The sequence below is a fragment of the Oncorhynchus tshawytscha genome, linkage group LG04 (assembly GCF_018296145.1).
Source record: "Oncorhynchus tshawytscha isolate Ot180627B linkage group LG04, Otsh_v2.0, whole genome shotgun sequence".
In the NCBI taxonomy this organism is placed as follows: domain Eukaryota; kingdom Metazoa; phylum Chordata; class Actinopteri; order Salmoniformes; family Salmonidae; genus Oncorhynchus; species Oncorhynchus tshawytscha.
In genome coordinates, this window is record NC_056432.1 from 39,184,658 (window position 1) to 39,205,562 (window position 20,905).

The 20,905-nt window shown below is 43.3% G+C and overlaps 1 protein-coding gene across 2 annotated transcripts in view; it reads left to right on the top strand.

Annotated features, from left to right (window-relative positions):
- LOC112249514 (tenascin-like) overlaps nucleotides 1–20,905 on the top strand; it is a 49,337-nt gene that overhangs the window by 20,130 nt on the left and 8,302 nt on the right. The window contains exons 7-11 of one of the 2 annotated variants that reach the window (XM_042320711.1): nucleotides 745–1,014; nucleotides 1,806–1,991; nucleotides 3,658–3,747; nucleotides 4,157–4,420; nucleotides 19,808–20,083. In XM_042320711.1, the coding sequence (XP_042176645.1) occupies nucleotides 745–1,014; nucleotides 1,806–1,991; nucleotides 3,658–3,747; nucleotides 4,157–4,420; nucleotides 19,808–20,083 (1,086 nt within the window). The remainder of the gene's footprint in view (nucleotides 1–744; nucleotides 1,015–1,805; nucleotides 1,992–3,657; nucleotides 3,748–4,156; nucleotides 4,421–19,807; nucleotides 20,084–20,905) is intronic. The other variant, XM_042320712.1, reaches the window with a different exon arrangement.

A 20,905-nucleotide genomic window follows, 5' to 3' on the forward strand; every position in this document is an offset into this window, starting at 1 on the left:
CTCACTCTCCCCCTCCCCTCCCCCCATGGTGTGTATGTGTGTGGGATGGAGGCACCACTTAGGAGACAATCACAACCCTGGAACCGCACACATGCACGCACACACACGCGCACAAGCACACAGCCAGTCTCATTGGGGGTTAAATCTGTGTTAAGCTCCAATGCAGGTTCCATGTCTTATCTCCCTTTTGCAGAAGGTTTGACTTTCCTGAAGTTGCTGAATGTGACAAATCAATTCCATCACACTGTAGGGAAAGTGCCTTTCATGCTCCAGGTTTTGATGTGTACTTACATGAACAACCGCATGCATGGATGCATACTAGAAATTGCAGTGTTTTCAAACTATTATTGGTAGTACATGCTCTCACTATTCATATTCAACCCTACAGCAAAGGTTCTGATGAGAGCTCACACTCTCTAACCTGGATTCCAAGTCTCTCTGCCCGATCCTTGGCGTCTTACCTGGGCACCTGCACCCAGTACCACTTCCTCCCTTGCCCAGTTCATTCCTAAATAGGCAACCTGCCTTAATTTAACAACCAAACCCCCTTCTCTGGCCTACGGACCTTATGAATGCTTACTAAATGCTTATTAAATGGGATTCGACCCAAATAGCACCCTATTCCCTATATAGTGGACTACTTTTGACCCGGTACCATAGTGCTCTAGTCAAAAGTACTGCTCTATATAGGGAATAGCACCCTGTATTCACCCCACCCCCTTTTCTGGCCTCCTCTCTCTACAGAGATCGATTCGCCCAGAGAGGTGGATGTGCGTGACGTAACGGACACCACAGCGCTGGTGACCTGGTTTCTGCCGGTGGCTGTGGTGGACGGGGTGAGCGTGACCTACGGGCCCAACGACAACCCCTCAGACAGGAACACAGTGGAGCTGTCCTCCAGCGACACACAGTACCACCTGGGCAGCCTGAACCCTGACACAGAGTATGAGGTGTCTCTCATGGCCAAGAGGGGAGAGATGACTAGTGTGCCTGTGTCTGAGAACTTCCTAACAGGTAAGACATGAGCAATGTCCCAATTGGCACCCTATTCCCTTTACAGTGCACTACTTTTTCATCAAGGCCCATTATTGCTCTGGTCAAAAGTATTGCACTATATAGCAGGGTTGGGGTCAATTCCAATTTAATTTGAAATTCCATTTACATATTTGATTTCACTCATGAAGTGGAGAATGTACATTGAATTCAATTTGAATTTCAACAATCGTCAATTTACACAATTGGAATTGAATTGTAATTAGACTGTTTGAATTAGAATTGTAAAAACATTTAATCTTTGTAATTTCATTTAATTGATATTTGTATATGTCCCAGTTAATATAATTAATGCAGTATCAAAAGTTGACTACATGATTTGTTTAAGTCATTTCAACTTGTATTTCTATATTTCCAGTACAGCTAGGCTGTCTGAACAGATCAGCCTGAAAGCCTGAGGGAATTCATTTGAATTTGTAGAAGTTCTGGGGATAACATTGAATCGGGGATTGAATTATTGGAATTACCTAACATTGGAATTGAAAGGAAATTAATTATCTCAGAATTCAAATAATTTAATTAAATGGAATTTACAGGGATAGAATAGAATTACAATTTAATTTGTGGAATTGACCCCAATCCTGCTATATAGGGAATATTTGGTTCCAGGTTCCATTTGGGATGCAGCCAAGGAACCTGGAACAAGCCTTTCATATAGCACTAGGGTTGCAAAATTCTGTTACATGGTACTGTATTTACATAAGGATCATACCATTCCCACTCCGACTGATCTGTGACTGGATGTGTTCCAGACCTGGATGCCCCGCAGGATCTGCAGGCGGTAGAGCTGACTGACGAGAGCATCACTCTGGAGTGGAAGAACAGCCTGGCTAAAGTAGACAACTACCGCATCAAATACGGCCCCCTCTCTGGAGGAGACCACGGGGAGCTGCTGTTCCCTACAGGACCCATGGACACCACCCAGGCCAAGATCAGTGGTAAGTGATCTCATTTGAATATCTGTAAAACCCTGGCGAAGGCAGAGGGCTCAAATGCGTTAGTTATATCAAATAAAGATGTTATTTTGATCTACTTCAACTGCCCTCCAAGAGTTTCTCTTCCAGACAACTTCCTCTTCACTTCAGTTAGCTCCTCAGTTCAATCGGCTTTGTTGGAGAGCGAAGTTGTGGCGGTGTTCCTTTCCCTTTGGTAAGACAGAACCCCTCCCACTAGTCCAGAGTTACAGGATGCTGTGGTGGTGCTAGTCTCGTTCCCCACTCTACAGGAATTGAGGAAGTGAACTGTGCTTCTGGTACAGTTTCAGTTTTTTAGATACTTTTGTTTTCTTTGAGTTTACATTAACTCATTAACTCTTTAAAAAAAGGATTGAAAAGGATTTCTTTCAATGTGATAACAGCTTTAAAACAACCATGCTATCTTTGTGTAAATTAATAGATATTGTTTTTCAATGTAAACGGCGGCGGCGCTCTGCCAACTATTCAGCCTCCAAGCATTTGTGGTCCTCTTTCAAAAATGTTCTGCATTATATTCAATGCACTTACAGTATTTCCAAATGGCCTGCTTTGTTTTTGTCTCGTGAAACGTTTGCCCGGTCACAAAAGCCCCCCAATTTATTGGAAAACAGCTAAAAGGAGAGTGCATTCAGGCTTTAAATTGAAACAAGCAACAGTGTTATTCCATGTGAGCTCCATCCTGGTCAAACAAGAAAAGCAGGGAGGGCCTTTTTTCATCCACATGCAAAGGCTCCCAGAATGCACCATGCTTTGAGGTGGGCGGACGGACGTGTTTTTCTAAACCATGTGCCACTGCATTGAAGGATTAGGCTCCTTACCTGAGAAAAAAAGAAAAAAGATTCCAAACCAGTAATTGTGTCTTTGTCTGAGGCCCATTCTTTGTCCTTGGGAGGCCCATCCCCTGTATATAAGGCAGTGCGTGCATTCCAAATGGCATTCCATTATCTACATAGTGTTTTACTCCCTACATAGTGCACTACTCAAAATAAAAGTGCACTCTGTAGGGAATAGGTTGCCATTTGGGACACAGCCAGTGTTTCTATTTAGCTGACTGACGTCCCCCTCCGCTCCTCTCTGATCCTCACACACCTCAGCACTTTTTTTCACACAGTTATTATCTGTAATTGCCTTCACGCTTGTGATTTTATTGATAATGAGTTTCCTCTGCATTAGGTGTAATTTCATGCTGCAAGACTCCTGGTGCTTGGCTGCCTAGTGACCTCTGTGGGAGTTAATAAAGGAAATAAGGGCAGTTGGACTGAGGGCTGTTAATTGCACCGCACACAGCGATCTCAAAAGCCTCTTATATCACAGCAAATGTTGTTTCTGGCCCATAGAGAGCCTCATCTAGAGCCATCAGTGCAAATAGAGGTTCCAAATACAGGTTCCAGGATGAAGAGGCTGAAACCCAATTATGCTTGAATCTCTTTTAGGCAATTAAGACCTTGAAGTGCTTGAGTCTTTTTCATTGTTGTCGAAGCTATTAGCTGCAAACAGCTGAGTGTTTTTCTATTACACTATTTTCAGAGATCAAAACCTGATTATTGGTCAATACAACAAAAAGATGTTCCTCATACTCTGTTTGCACACATCCGGTACAATAGGTGTTGTTTGTCTGTGTGTTGTGTAGGCCTGAGACCTGGGACAGAGTATGGGATGGGAGTGACTGCCGTGAAGAGCGAGCGCGAGAGCCTTCCTTCCACCACCAATGCCGTTACAGGTGAGATCTATTCACTTTTACTGTATTGTAAATAAATACATTGTGTTGTTTACTGTCATGGATAGTAGTAGGAATCTACTAATTATAATTCCCATTCAACTATTTACCTCCTACAATCCACAAATAGTTTTCTCCACTTGTCTTGCACTACAGTCAGACATCCTAGTCTTGTTAGCCTGAAATACTCCTTCTATATTTCCTATTCTATATTCTATATTCTCCTTCTATATTATGTATTCTATATTCTTTGTCTATTTCATAGTCTTTGTTCTATATTATCATTCTATGTTCTATATTCTTTTTCTGTATTTCATATTATTTGTTCTATATTATCCTTCTATGTTCTATATTCTCTTTCTATATTTCATATTATTTGTTCTATATTCTCCTTCTTTATTCTAATCTTCAGCATTGGATGCGCCTAAAAACCTTGAGGTGGAGTCTTCCACTGAGAGTGAGTTGGTGCTGGTGTGGCAGAAGCCGGTGGCTAAGATCGACAAGTACAAGTTGCTATATGTGTCGGCCGACGGGTACAGGGCTGAGTTGACCCCCTTCTCCAATGACATCAAGTACACCCTGAGGAACCTGACGCCTGGCATGCTGTACACTATAACCCTGACCGCTGAGAGGGGACACAAGCAGAGTGGCACCGCAACCATCTCAGCAGCGACAGGTCAGTGAAGTCTCTAGCCTTGGTCCCATACATAGAGTTAGAATGAATAAAGCAGGTATCCCCATTCGGGTCAGTTATGCCATAATGGGAGGACTGGCGGCCATATTGAGTGTCCCCATATTCTATTTACAGTATATGGTTCCATACTGCAGTAGCCACAGGTCAGTAATTGTAATTGTCAACTGTAATTGACAACTGTAATTGTCAAGCCAAAACTTCAATTTAATTGACAATAACTGTCTTGACAATGACGAGTTGGCAAGAGCACAAGCTAATCTGGAACCAGGCTAACAGTACACCTCTCCTAGCCTGGTTCCAGACTGTATGTACAGTGTCTGACCTAACTCTATCTTCATTGGCTAAAGCACAAACAGACTGGACGACTAGGCTACATCTCTTCACATGATGAGTTTTAGAAAATAATTATGTTAGGCTATACCTTAGCACTACCCCTATTCATCTTCCAGGTATATTAACTATCAACAATCTCTTACTGTATCTTAAAAAGCTATAGGAGGGATTTACACTGTCCATCATTCATGTTGATGCTACCCGTAGGGGTATGGAAGAAAGTTATTTTTTTTATTCTGTGAGAATGAGTTTGGGCTGTGTTTTGTGAGGTTTGGTGCTGTAGGGTTTTTTATTATATGGTTTTGTACTGCAGGCTTTCGTACTGTAGGACCCCAGCCCTTTTCTCATTAACCAAAGATTCCGTTTTGCTCTCGAGGCCTGCAGCCAAACCTAGGCAATGAATTGAATTCATTGTTACCACTTTTCTGTCTGTCTCTGTTTCCCCCCTCAAGCCTTTAATTTAACTGAATGTGGGTTTATTTAACTTATTTTACTGAAACTAAGGAAAGAAAAAGAAAAGATGATTGTGATTTTTTTGTTGTTGCTAGCCCCAGTGGTCAGGGTGCTTCCAAACCAAACATTTGAGAAGAAAGTCCTCCAGTTATGTAGCAGGGTAGCCAGTAATGTGTATGGCTATGGGCAAAATTGAAAACGCTGGGATGGAAAACGCTGGGATGGTTCAGAATAACTTTATTTTGTTGAATCTGTGTCCCATGCTGCCAAGGTGCAGAATGGAGGCAGTGTGTGTGTGTGCTCCATACAAAGCTCATTCATGTGATAATTGTTAGAGTGAGCCCATTCCCCTGTGTTTTTTGTGTGTGATTTGACTACGATGAACTGTGGGTCTGTCAGATAAAAGGACACATGCGGGAGCCCCTGCAAAAACATTGTGTCTCCAAAATTAACACTCCTCTAATCCGCATACAGCATTCGTTCCTCCGACTGTTTTATCGTCTCCAGACGGGTAATGCAAACACTAAGCATGCTGCATGTTAGCAGGGATATAAAGGGAACCCCCCCAGGTCTGGGCCTTACTTGTACTTGTGTTTGACAATCATCAGGCATTGAAAGGATTACAAGAATCTGAGTTCAAGTGTTTGGAGACCCACTGGAGTGAGCAAATAAGAGACACATACCTCTGGCGGGAAAAAACGCTCAGGAACAGCGGTTCTGAATTTTGAGGCTATTTCAAATGCTGAGCCAGTATTATAATAAATGTCCCGGTAAATTGAAAGTACCAGATCAGAAAGCAGTCAGAAATGTACAGGAAGATCAGGAGACAATAAACCTGCAGTTTAACCATCATTTAGGCTAATCTGCAAATTCAGGGACTCACCGAGTTGTGGGGAGCCTTTGTGTAAATGGAAGACTCAGGCACAATGAGAGAGAACTGTTTGATTGATCATATCTTGAGCAATAGTCAAAGGAGCCAATAACCATATTGGAATAATAGAATAAACACATCAGCATGTATTGGCTTTAGTGCCCTGCACACACCATACAGACTATGACGTATAACCCTAGAGTGTAAACTCTGCTGTACAGAACCCTCTCTATTCCGTTCACCCAGCTCAATGTAACATTGACAGGTTTAGGCCAGGGTTTCTTAAACTATGGTTTGGGACCCAAGGTGGGACCTGAGCATGTGAGCCAGTGGAGGCTCCTCAGAGGAGGAAGGGGAGGATCATCCTCCTCAGTGAATACATATTTTTTTTAAAATTGTAAACAGATAAAACTATACAAAATATACAAAAACACATATAAATATATATTTAAACTCAGCAAAAAAAGAAAGGACCTTCAGGACCTTCAGGACCTTGTCTTTCAAAGATAATTTGTAAAAATCCAAATAACTTCACAGATCTTCACTGTAAAGGGTTAAACACTGTTTCCCATGCTTGTTCAATGAACCATAAACAATTAATGAACATGCACCTGTGGAACGGTCGTTAAGACACTAACAGCTTACAGACGGTAGGCAATTAAGGTCAAAGTTATGAAAACTTAGGACACTAAAGAGGCCTTTCTACGGACTCTGAAAAACACAAAAAGAACGATGCCCAGGGTCCCTGCTCATCTGTGTGAACATGCCTTAGGCATGTTGCAAGGAGGCATGAGGACTGCAGATGTGGCCAGGGCAATAAATTGCAATGTCCGTACTGTAGGACGCCTAAGACAGCATTACAGGGAGACAGGACGAACAGCTGATCGACCTCACAGTGGCAGACCACGTGTAACAACACCTGCACAGGATCGGTACATCCGAACATCACACCTGCGGGACAGGTACAGGATGGCAACAACAACTGCCCGAGTTACACCAGGAACACACAATCCCTCCATCAGTGCTCAGACTGTCCGTCTCAGTTGTTGCTATGCTACAACGCTGTGTACTACTCCATTCACAGAACAGGGCAAACTGTTTCTAACCAGATTAGAAAGAGGAGTGGGAGGCCCCGGTGCACAACTGAGCAAGAGGACAAGTACATTAGTGTCTAGTTTGAGAAACAGACGCCTCACAAGTCCTCTACTGGAATCTTCATTAAATAGTACCCGCAAAACACTCATCTCAATGTCAACAGTGAAGAGGCGACTCCGGGATGCTTTGACGTCCTCTAACCTATCAGAGCTCTTGCAGCATGAACTCACATTTTGTCCACCCAATCAAAGGATCAGAGAATTAATCTAGTACTGAAAGCATAAAATACAGCTAGATAGCACTGCAGTGTATAAAATGTGGTGAGTTGTTGATTCAAAGAGAGATAGAAGCAATAGTCGAATAGTTTTGAACAAATTAATTTCTTCCAAAATGAAGGAGAGACAAGAGAAAAATAGAGAGAGAGAGTTCTTCATTTTTATTTTATTTGTATTTTTATTACTTTCTATTTCACTTATTTAGCTAGCAAATGCAGCTAGCCTACTGAAACACCCTGCGCAAACAGAGGAATTATATGTTAGCTAGCAGGCTATGACTTTCCAACACAACACTGGAACTCTTCCAATTAAAGGTAAGCTTTTGGTTTACTAATATATTGCCTCCGGGGCCCGCCGGTGTAACTGCTTAATGACTGTACACTGTAACGTTACTGCATGATTGTAGCGGGTTTACTAATGCGTTAGTTCTATCAGCTATGCTGACTATGATGCTACCGCAGATAGAACAGTGAGTTTAGTTATACATATCTTTGTTGTTACTTTAGCAAATATGGTGACAACGATGTAGGCTGTGTGTAGCGGTTTGGCTTGGAAAGGTTTTTTCGCCTGGTCACATACAGCTAACGTGTTGTGCATGGAAGTCCACAAGTGAAGGGAAGAGGTGAGAGGAGGAGAGCGCATGAGAAGAAATACAACATGGCTGCTATGAAAGTGAACTGTATTTACACGTGATCAGGGGTGTATTCATTCCACCGATTCTGTTGAAAAACTATTTCTATGTCAGCTAGATGCAGGCAAGAGTGAGCAAGGCGGTATTCAATGTCACTGTCAGTCCAAGTGTCACTGTCTGTCACCTCAAATTTGTCTCTCGACCTGTGTGCACCTATAAACTTTATAAACTTAGAAACTTTCATTCATAGGCTAGGTTGTAGCAACCTCATGATGGGTACAGGGAAAAGTTGTGTATCATATAGTAGCCTAAACCTATCGCTGTTACATTCAACTGGGTGAATGGAATATGAATGAGAGTCATCCAATATGCTGTAACAGAAATAAGGCCATGCTCATGAAAAAAACAACATCCTCCCTCATCTTAAATGGCCCTGACCGCCACTGATGTGAGCGGTGGGTCGTGAGTTACGAGTAAACATTTATAATGACACACTAATTCTCTTAATTTCGGTCGTTCAAGGACAGAACATTTCTCATTTTGGGTCTCGAGCTGAAAAAGCTTAAGAATCTCTGTTTTAGGCTACTACATGATTCTAAAATTGTCCCTGTTCCCATCATGATGTTGCTTCAAATTAAATCAAAGTTTATTTGTCACGTGCACAGAATACAACAGGTACTGGTGTAACCCTTACAGTGAAATGCTTACTTACAAGCCCTAACCAACAGCGAAATGTAAGTAAAAAAATAGGTATTAGGTAAACAATAGATAAGTAAAGAAATAAAAAAAAACAGTAAAATGACAGTGAAAATAACAGTAGCGAGGCTATATACAGGTGGTACCGGTACAGAGTCAATGTGCGAAACCTAGCCTATGAATGAAAGTTTATAGCGTAGGTGCACACAGGCCGAGAGAATTTTGAGTAATCAATTGAGGAGACAGACAGTGACGCATTCAATACCGCCTTGCACAGTCTTGCCGGCATCTAGCTGATCTAGGGTGTAATCATTAGTCCAACAGTTGCAAATTAGAGTTTATTTTGGACAAATTAGGGAAAGGGGGATACCTAGTCAGTTGTACAACTGAATGCATTCAACATAAATGTGCCTTCCACATTTAACCCAACCCCTCCGAATCAGAGAGGTGCGGGGGGCTGCCTTAAGCGACATCCAAATTCCGCTATGTGTTTATCCCCTTTTCGACTCAGTTTGCTTCTGTTTAAGAAACAGACACAGTTCACTTTCATAACAGCCACATAAAAACAACATGCTCTTTGTTTATATGATTACTTCTCTCAACTATCTATGCGCTCTCCTCCTCTCATCTTTTACCTTCACTTGTGGACTTCAGTGCACAACACATCAGCTGTCTGTGACCAGGTGAAAAAACCTTTCCAAGCCAAACCTTCATATCATGACTGCTAACCACTACACACAGACTACACCTTTATCATGTCATAGTCAACATATTAGAACTAACTAGAACTAATATGTTAGTAAACCTGCTACAATCATGCAGTACAGTGTACAGTCAGAAAGAAGTTTAGCAGTTACAATAATTTAATGAACCCAAAAGCTTACCTTGAATTGGAAGAGTTCCAGTGTTGGATAGTAGTAGCCAGCTAGCTAACATAGCAACCCTCTCTTTTTGAGCCTTGTATTTGAGTAGTCTAAACTAGGTAGCTGCATTCTCTAGCTAAGTGAAAGTTTTAAAAAAATACTATCAAATCTCTTTCTCTCTCTCTTGCTTCTACTTCATTTTGTAAAAAAATGATTTGTTCAAAACTGTTCAACTATTGTCTTTCTCTCAATTTAAATCAACTACTCACCACATTTTATGCACTGCAGTGCTAGCTAGCTGTAGCTTATGCTTTCAGGACTAGATTCATTCTCTGATCCTGGACAACATGCCAGTTAATGTTGCAAGAGCTCTGATAGGTTTGAGAATGTCCTCCGGAATTTGTCATAATTACTATGTAAGTCTATGGAAGGGGGTGAGAACCATGTGCCTCCTAGGATTTGTATTGAATTCAATGTACCCAGAGCAGGAAAGAAGCTAGCTGTCCTCCGGCTAAACCATGGTGCTACCCTGCAGAGTGTTGCTGAGGCTACTGTAGACCTTCATTGTCAAGCAGTGTGTTTTAATCAATTATTTGGTGACGCAAATATTTTTAGTATAGTTTTACCTAAAATAATTTGTAGTTTTTAAAGTTTCACTATTTTTATTTTGATGAAATTCACTGAGGAGTATGGTCTTCCCCTTCCTCTTCTGAAACCAAAGTTCCAGGAACAAGACCGGAAATGTTGTTGAATTTTAAATAAGTTTTGATGTTTGATACAATTTTTTTTCTTTTACCCCGTTTTCTCCTCAATTTCGTGGTATCCAATTGGTAGTTACAGTCCTGTCTCATCGCTGCAACTCCCATAAGGACTCGGGAGAGGCGAAGGTTGAGAGCCGTGCGTCCTCCCCAACCAAGCCGTGGTGTTTCTTCACACAATGCCCACGTAACACAGAAGCCAGCCGCACCAATGTGTTGGAGGAAACACTGTGCACCTGGCGACCGTGTCAGCGTGCACTGCACCCGGCCTGCCACAGGAGTCGCTAGGGCATGAAGGGAAAAGAACGTCCCTGCCGGCCAAACCCTCCCTTAACCCGGACGACGCTGGGCCAATTTTGCGCCGGCCCATGGGTCTCCCGGTCGCAGCCGGCTGCAACAGAGCCTGGACTTGAACCCAATATCTCTAGTGGCACAGCTAGCACTGCGATACAGTGCCTTAGACCACTGCGCCACTCGGGAGGCCCTGTTGATACTATTTTGATATAAAAATGTTGCATGACAATTTCTCCTCCAAATGGAGCACAAAGTGCCTGTCCTGCATGTTTTTGAAATGATATTGTCTTGACAATAAGTTATTTTATTCATCCCATCACATATCCATCTGCATGTGCTAAAGGCCAAACCTGAGACCCTGCCACAGTTGCTTCTGATGCCAGACAATAATCCCAAATGGCACAGTAAAAGCAGTTTACATACACCTTAGCCAAATACATTTAAACTCCGTTTTTCACAATTCCTGACATTTAATCCAAGTCAAAATTCCCTGTTTTATGTCAGTTAGGATCACCACTTTATTTTAAGAATTGTGAAATGTAAGAATAATAGTAGAGAGAATGATTTATTTCAGCTTTTATTTCTTTCAACACATTCCCAGTGGGTCAGAAGTTTACATACACTCAATTAGTATTTGGTAGCATTGCCTTTAAATTGTTTAACTTGGATCAAACGTTTCAGGTAGCCTTCTACAAGCTTCCCACAATAAATTGGGTGAATTTTGGCCCATTCCTCCTGACAGAGCTGGTGTAACTGAGTCAGTTTTGTAGGCCTCCTTGCTCGCACACGCTTTTGCAGTTCTGCCCACAAATGTTCTATAGGATTGAGGTCGGGGCTTTGTGATGGCCACTCCAATACCTTGACTTTGTTGTCCTTAAGCCATTTTGCCACAACTTTGGAAGTATGCTAAGGTCATTGTCTATTTGGAAGACCCATTTTCGACCAAGCTTTAACTTCCTGACTGATGTCTTGAGATGTTGCTTCGATATATCCACATAATTTTCCTCCTCATGATGCCATCTATTTTGTGAAGTGCACCAGTCCCTACTGCAGCAAAGCACCCCCATAACATGATGCTGCCACCCCCGTGCTTCACAGTTGGGATGGTGTTCTTCGGCCTGCAAGCCTCCCCCTTTTTCCTCCAAACATAACGATGGTCATTTTGACCAAACAGTTCTATTTTTGTTTCATCAGACCAGAGGACATTTCTCCAAAAAGTACAATCTTTGTCCCCATGTGCAGTTGCAAACTGTAGGCTGGCTTTTTTATGGTGGTTTTGGAGCAGTGGCTTCTTCCTTGCTGAGAAGCCTTTCAGGGTATGTCGATATAGGACTCGTTTTACTGTGGATATAAATACTTTAGTACCTGTTTCCTCCAGCATCTTCACTAGGTCCTTTGCTGTCGTTCTGGGATTGATTTGTACCTCCAGGCATTCGGAAATTGCTCCCAAGAATGAACCAGACTTGTGGAGGTCTATCATTTTCTTTCTGAGGTCTTGGCTAATTACTTTTGATTTTTCCCATGATGTCAAGCAATGAGGCACTGAGTTTGAAGGTAGGCCTTGAAATACATCCAAATGTACACCTCCAATTGACTCACATGATGTCATTTAGCCTATCAGAAGCTTCTAAAGCCATGACATAATTTTCTGGAATTTTCCAAGCTGTTTGAAGGCACAGTCAACTTAGTGTACGTAAACAAAGTAAATGTCCTAACCAACTTGCCAAAACTATAGTTTGTTAACAAGAAATTTGTGGAGTGGTTGAAAAACTAGTTTTAATGACTCCAACCTAAGTGTATGTAAACTTACGACTTCAACTGTATATAGTGCACTACCTTTGACCAGGGCCGATAGGGTTCTGGAATAGGGTGACATTTGGGACACAGAAAATATACTACATGACCAAAAGTATTTGGAAACCCCTTCAAATTAGAGGCCTCTGCTGTTTCAGCTACACCCGTTGATGACAGATGTATAAAACCGAGCTCACATCCATGCAATCTCCATAGACAGACATTGGCAGTAGAATGGCCCGTACTGAAGAGCTCAGTGACTTTCAACGTGGAACCGTCATAGGATGCCACCTTTCCAACAAGTCAGTTCGTCAAATTTGAAGAACTTGACTGGTCTACACAGAGCCCTGACCTCAACCCCATCGAAAAAACTTTGGAATGAATTGAAAAGCCACCTGAGAGCCAGGCCTAATCACCCATCATCAGTGCCCAACCTCTCTAATGCCTGACCTCACAATACAAAAAAAACACAAGTTTTAACCTCTTACCACTCAAATCATGCCTCTCCCATAACCCATTATCACCTAACAATACCTCTTCCCACATTGTGTGTTTCCCTCACTTTGATGCACTGACTGTAAAAGATGTTTGGAAACCAATCGTCCATGGTATAGAACCACCCCTCCCAGACAAATATGATTCAGTTCACATGAGGCCTGGCATGGCCTACAGCGAATCAATCTTTGATCCACCCTTAGCACACTATCTGCCTGTCAGGACGTGCCATGAGATAAAAAGCACCTGAAGCATTTCTAAACTGTCAGTGGGCTAAGAAGCTAAGCAGTAGTTACAATAAGTAATAATAAGTATTTGTATGCAGTGGCAAAACTAGTAGAGTTGCATGAAATGAGTTCTAAATTTGCAACATTTTCTCTCCGCCCCATGGCTAAATGTATACCCATGGCAAAATGTGTAGAATTGCAAGAAATTAACTTTTCAACTTCAAAATGTTCTAGACGGGTGCCACTAAAATGTTTTGCCAGCAAGGTAGGGGGGACGCCCAACCAAATCTTTCTTAGGGCCCTCAGGGCCGGCCCAAGCCTTTTGAGTGTTGTTCAATGTAGTAATCTATTTTCAGTTGGGATTTAAGTTGGGTTTCAGTTTGGTTACAGCCATCTGTTTTACAGCATAGAGTACATGGATGAACCTGGCCTCTGCATACTTCTGCTGTTATGGAGAGAATAATAATAATGTCATGGAAAGAATAATACCTGTCATTTCAGATCAGTTAGCCTCCTGGTACCACCCACTCCACAACAACACTCACATAGAGACCCCTGGTACCACCCACTCCACAACAACACTCACATAGAGACCCCTGGTACCATCCACTCCACAACAACACTCAGATAGAGACCCCTGGTACCACCCACTCCACAACAACACTCAGATAGAGACCCCTGGTACCACCCACTCCACAACAACACTCACATAGAGACCCCTGGTACCACCCACTCCACAACAACACTCAGATAGAGACCCCTGGTACCACCCACTCCACAACAACACTCACATAGAGACCCCTGGTACCACCCACTCCACAATAACACTCACATAGAGACCCCTGGTACCACCCACTCCATAACAACACTCACATAGAGACCCCTGGTACCACCCACTCCACAACAACACTCAGATAGAGACCCCTGGTACCACCCACTCCACAACAACACTCAGATAGAGACCCCTGGTACCACCCACTCCACAACAACACTCACATAGAGACCCCTGGTACCACCCACTCCACAACAACACTCACATAGAGACCCCTGGTACCACCCACTCCACAACAACACTCAGATAGAGACCCCTGGTACCACCCACTCCACAACAACACTCAGATAGAGACCCCTGGTACCACCCACTCCACAACAACACTCACATAGAGACCCCTGGTACCACCCACTCCACAACAACACTCAGATAGAGACCCCTGGTACCACCCACTCCACAACAACACTCACATAGAGACCCCTGGTACCACCCACTCTACAACAACACTCACATAGAGACCCCTGGTACCACCCACTCTACAACAACACTCAGATAGAGACCCCTGGTACCACCCACTCCACAACAACACTCACATAGAGACCCCTGGTACCACCCACTCCACAACAACACTCAGATAAAGACCCCTGGTACCACCCACTCTACAACAACACTCACATAGAGACCCCTGGTACCACCCACTCTACAAAAACACTCACATAGAGCCCCCTGGTACCACCCACTCTACAACAACACTCAGATAGAGAGCCCCTGGTACCACCCACTCTACAACAACACTCACATAGAGACCCCTGGTACCACCCACTCTACAACAACACTCACATAGAGCCCCCTGGTACCACCCACTCCACAACAACACTCAGATAGAGACCCCTGGTACCACCCACTCCACAACAACACTCAGATAAAGACCCCTGGTACCACCCACTCTACAAAAACACTCACATAGAGCCCCCTGGTACCACCCACTCTACAAAAACACTCACATAGAGCCCCTGGTACCACCCACTCTACAAAAACACTCACATAGAGCCCCCTGGTACCACCCACTCTACAAAAACACTCACATAGAGCCCCTGGTACCACCCACTCTACAAAAACACTCACATAGAGCCCCCTGGTACCACCCACTCTACAAAAACACTCACATAGAGACCCCTGGTACCACCCACTCTACAAAACACTCACATAGAGACCCCTGGTACCACCCACTCTACAAAAACACTCGCATAGAGACCCCTGGTACCACCCACTCTACGAAAACACTCACATAGAGACCCCTGGTACCACCCACTCTACAAAAACACTCGCATAGAGACCCCTGGTACCACCCACTCTCCAGAAACACTCACATAGAGACCCCTGGTACCACCCACTCCACAAAAACACTCACATAGAGACCCCTGGTACCACCCACCCTCCAGAAACACTCACATAGAGACCAGGCTGCACACACACATAGCTTTGTTCTATTGAGGTCTCGCTTTCTGTCTTGCCTCTCACCTGCTAAAAAAAACGACGTCAAATTAGTTGTCCCTCATCTACTTATTTGGTCACTTTAAAAGGGATATATTTGAAATGATCCGTTCAAAGCTAATTTTAAATGATTCTTTATTTTGACAAAGTGAAGTTTTTCCATTGCATACTCGCAGTATAAACAATACGGGTATTGTATCATTGTTAGTAAACATCAAAAGCACATGATAGTTCAGCTGTTCCCAGATAATGATGATTCAGCAAATGGATAGATGGAGAGTCAGTGGTTTCTTCAAGTCCCTGAGGAGCTTTTGTTTCATTCTGTGAAGGCTCTGTTCTGTATGCACCCCCAGTTCTCCCTCCATCCCTCGACTCAGACCGCTCTGCTCCGCTCCCAGACCCTCTGCTCCTCATTCTCAGGCTCACATTGACACTGTGGCCAGGAGCCTGGCGCCTGGTGTTGGGGTGCCAGGGACTGTTGCGGCTTGCTGGGACCATGGCTCAATGTGGCACATATTCAAGTCTGCTCTGAAGCCCATTGTCTGCATGCTAATGATCTGAAGAGAAACCAGTCCCAACCCCAACGTTTTGTAATGGTATGTTAGTTAAAGGGAAAATATGGCTGTTTTTTTCCCCCCATTTACTGAAAAGTTTCTGTTTTGGAGCTACCATGTTTTCTTCAGACAGCGCTGATTGACATTAGCCTAAACATAATCCATTTACAACACTATGAAGTATCCATACAAACACTGTCAGTCTGTCTCCATTGATTGATTCGTTTGTGTAATGTATGTTCAACACACTTCTGAAAGAAGTCGAGAAACAAATGTTTGCACTCCTAGGTTGTGTCCCAAATGGCTATTCCCACTATTCCCTATATTTGATTTATCCTTTATTTAACCAGGCAAGTCAGTTTAGAACAAATTCTTATTTTCAATGACGGTCTAGGAACAGTGGGTTAACTGCCTTGTTCAGGGGCAGAAAGACAGATCTTTAGCTTGTCAGCTCGGGGGATTCGATCTTGCAACCTTTCGGTTACTAGTCCAACGCTCTCACCACTACGCTACCTGCCACCCCATATACAGTGGGGCAAAAAAAGTATTTAGTCAGCCACCAATTGTGCAAGTTCTCCCACTTAAAAAGATGAGAGAGGCCTGTAATTGTCATCATAGGTACACTTCAACTATGACAGACAAAATGAAGAAAAGAAATCCAGAAAATCACATTGTAGCATTTTTTTATGAATTTATTTGCAAATTATGGTGGAAAATAAGTATTTGGTCACCTACAAACAAGCAAGATTTCTGGCTCTCACAGACCTGTAACTTATTCTTTATGAGGCTTTAAGAGGCTCCTCTGTCCTCCACTCGTTACCTGTATTAATGGCACCTGTTTGAACTTGTTATCAGTATAAAAGACACCTGTCCACAACCTCCTACAGTCATACTCCAAACTCCACTATGGCCAAGACCAAAAAGCTGTCAAAGGACACCAGAAAGAAAATTGTAGACCTGCACCAAGCTGGGAAGACTGAATCTGCAATAGGTAAGCAGCTTGGTTTGAAGAAATCAACTGTGTGAGCAATTATTAGGAAATGGAAGAGATACAAGACCACTGATAATCTCCCTCGATCTGGGGCTCCAGACAAGATCTCACCCCGTGGGGTCAAAATGATCACAAGAACGGTGAGCAAAAATCCCAGAACCACACGGGAGGACCTAGTGAATGACCTGCAGAGAGCTGGGACCAAAGTAACAAAGCCTACCATCAGTAACACACTACGCCACCAGGGACTCAAATCCTGCAGTACCAGACGTGTCCCCCTGCTTAAGCCAGTACATGTCTAGGCCCGTCTGAAGTTTGCTAGAGAACATTTGGATGATCCAGAAGAAGATTGGGAGAATGTCATATGGTCAGATGAAACCAAAATATAACTTTTTGGTAAAAACTCAACTCGTCGTGTTTGGAGGACAAAGAATGCTGAGTTGCATCCAAAGAACACCATACCTACTGTGAAGCATGGGGGTGGAAACATGCTTTGGGGCTGTTTTTCTGCAAAGGGACCAGAACGACTGATCCGTGTAATGGAAAGAATGAATGGGGCCATGTATCGTGAGATTTTGAGTGAAAACCTCCTTCCATCAGCAAGGGCATTGAAGATGAAACGTGGCTGGGTCTTTCAGCATGACAATGATCCCAAACACACTGCCCGGGCAACGAAGGAGTGGCTTCGTAAGAAGCAAGGTCCTGGAGTGCCTAGCCAGTCTCCAGATCTCAACCCCATAGAAAATCTTTGGAGGGAGTTGAAAGTCTGTGTTGCCCAGCAACAGCCCCAAAACATCACTGCTCTAGAGGAGATCTGCATGGAGGAATGGACCAAAATACCAGCAACAGTGTGTGAAAACCTTGTGAAGACTTACAGAAAACGTTTGACCTCTGTCATTGCCAACAAAGGGTATATAACAAAGTATTGAGATAAACTTTTGTTATTGACCAAATACTTATTTTCCACCATAATTTGCAAATAAATTCATTAAAAGTCCTACAATGTGATTTTCTGGATTTTTTTCTCTCATTTTGTCTGTCATAGTTGAAGTGTACCTATGATGAAAATTACACTTTTTTTGCCCCACTGTATAGTACACTTCTTTTGACCAGGGCCTCCGTGTCCCTCTCTACCACCCTCCCTGCTTCCCTGACTGACTGGCTGACTACTGTATCTAAAGCAGGCCTGCTCCGCTCCTAACGAAGAGTGACAGCACCTGGGATTTGTCTACTCTGGTTTTCATTTTCCACCACTTCTTCTCACAACAAGTTCCCTCGTTTCACGTCAGCCGAATCCTCTGGGTTCACACTGGCTCAAGCCCTTGCGACCCTAACGTTTGGTGTAGTGTTCTAATGAGTTATGTCCCTGTATCTAGCCAAGTGGCACTCAGGCGGCACTGAGTCCACTTCGAGGTCTACGGCAGTCCGTCTCTCACATACAGCAGAGATACTTTAAAACCACCGTGGGCCACCTTCTATCCATCTGTAACTCTGTTTCTCCAGGAAGCAGCTTTAGTTTAATGAGCTGCTGTCTGTATGCTGCATTGCAGGCAGTCGGTCTAACCTCTCTCTCTCTCTCTGACTTCTGCCGAGCACTTCCTCTAACAGCGGTAGACTCCTGCTGGCTCAGCTCCTCTACTCTTCCTTGGCCATTATTAGCTACTGCTAATGACTAGTTAACACCGTTGGCTTTTACAACACTGCATCTGACAAACCCTTCTGCCCTGACGTCACCCAAGCTCTTAAAACTCTAGTAAAACTCTGGCTGAGTCTGTCTAATGTTCCTTTTCTTCTGAATGTAGATTACTTTTCGTATCAGTGTATTTATGGAACTGATGCACAAATCCCATGTATGTTCTTTTGCAGTCACAGCATCGACAAACTGAGGGTTGAATTTGATCAAACTAGCTGGTTAATAACAATGTACCTATCTACACCGATAAAATGCATGTTGTTACTTTCATACTTACCTAGGGTTGCACAATTCCTGGAACTTCCAATAAATTCCTTGGTTTTCCAGAAATCCTGGTTGGAGGGCTTTGGATTTCTTGCTTATTCATTCCTGATTCCGGGATACCTCCAACCGGGATTTTGGGAAAACCATGGAATTTATTGAAAATTCCAGGAATTTTGTAACATTACACACTCACCACAGTGGATGTGATAGGCACATACACTAAGCACAAGGTTTTCTACCCGTGTATAGTTGTGTCAAAACCTATTAAGATGCCTAAGTGGTATAAACACTTCAGTTATGCCTGACACAATGAGTATGAGTGAACACAAAGTCAACATGAAAATCATTATAATTCTTGGAAATAACCTCTTAATTTCCCCCAGGATGGGGTATGTAACAACTCTTAATTTCCCCCAGGATGGGGTATGTAACAACTCTTAATTTCCCCCAGGATGGGGTATGTAACAACTCTTAATTTCCCCCAGGATGGGGTATGTAACAACTCTTAATTTCCCCCAGGATGGGGTATGTAACAACTCTTAATTTCCCCCAGGATGGGGTATGTAACAACTCTTAATTTCCCCCAGGATGGGGTATGTAACAACTCTTAATTATTGCATCTTGTGAACCTGCTCTTCTTGTTTGACTCATATGGATCCATAGATTGATATGGATCCATAACTAATTGTGATGTCTATTGTACACACAGATTTTAATAACTTTTCCTTCCTGATCTTCTGTAATCTTCATGAGAACTTATTTAAGTACTCTTGAGGTCTAGGGGACAAAAACAACATGTCTTCCCTTATCACCCAGAAGCTGAACCCATCGTGGAGTATCTCTTGGTCTCCGACATCACACCAGACAGCTGTAAACTGGCCTGGTCAGCGCAAGAGGACCTCTTTGATAGTTTTGTCATTATGATCAATGATACAAGCGACGACCTCGCTTCTCCGCAAGAGGTGGTCGTGCCCGGGGAGGAGAGAACAACAGTGCTTACTGAGCTAATTGAGGACACAGAGTACAACATTGAGCTCTATGGAGTCATTTCGGGACAGCTCTCCAATTCTATTTCCGTGGTGGCAAAAACAGGTACGCGGTATGACATCACACCAGCAATGGCCTAGGGCTACTGGATAGATTATGTTAGGAATGTATTCATTACAACGTGTCAGCTTCTTCTAATACTGTAAATGGTATATTCTCAACATCTCAATGTGTACCCCTAAAACAACAGCATGGAAATGGGGTCAACGTTGGGTCAGTGTTGAATATTTTCCATCCCTGCAGCCATTTTTGTTTACTAACCTGATAACATTGTGTGATAATATTTGTTCAAGGCAGCAATCTGGTAGAATTATAAACAGATAGCTTTGCAAATTAATTATTAAAACCTGCTTGGGCTGCCTTGTGTGTCATGTGTCAGCAGCTGTGTGTGATGTGCCTCATCGTGGTTTGTCAACCCAGTTGGGCATGTCTGTTCTGTGTTCACTGTCCTGTCATTGTCTTGTCTGTCAGCACTCTTGAGTGATTCCATAGGAATCATCCAGCAGTCCTCTCATCTTAAACCAGTCCCAGCGTCTGTGAACCAACACACTGTCTGTCTGTCTGTCTGTCTGCTTGCTTCTGTCTGTCTGATTCTGTCTGTCTGTCTGTCTGTCTGTCTGTCTGTCTGTCTGTCTGTCTGTCTGTCTGTCTGTCTGTCTGTCTGTCTGTCTGTCTGTCTGTCTGTCTGTCTGTCTGTCTGTCTGTCTGTCTGTCTGTCTGTCTGTCTGTCTGTCTGTCTGTCTGTCTGTCTGTCTGTCTGATTCTGTCTGATTCTGTCTGATTCTGTCTGCCTGTCTGTGTAAATACCACACTCAGCTTCCGATGGCCTCTCATTCACGGGGGTCCAGAGAACTGCTCAGGAGATTT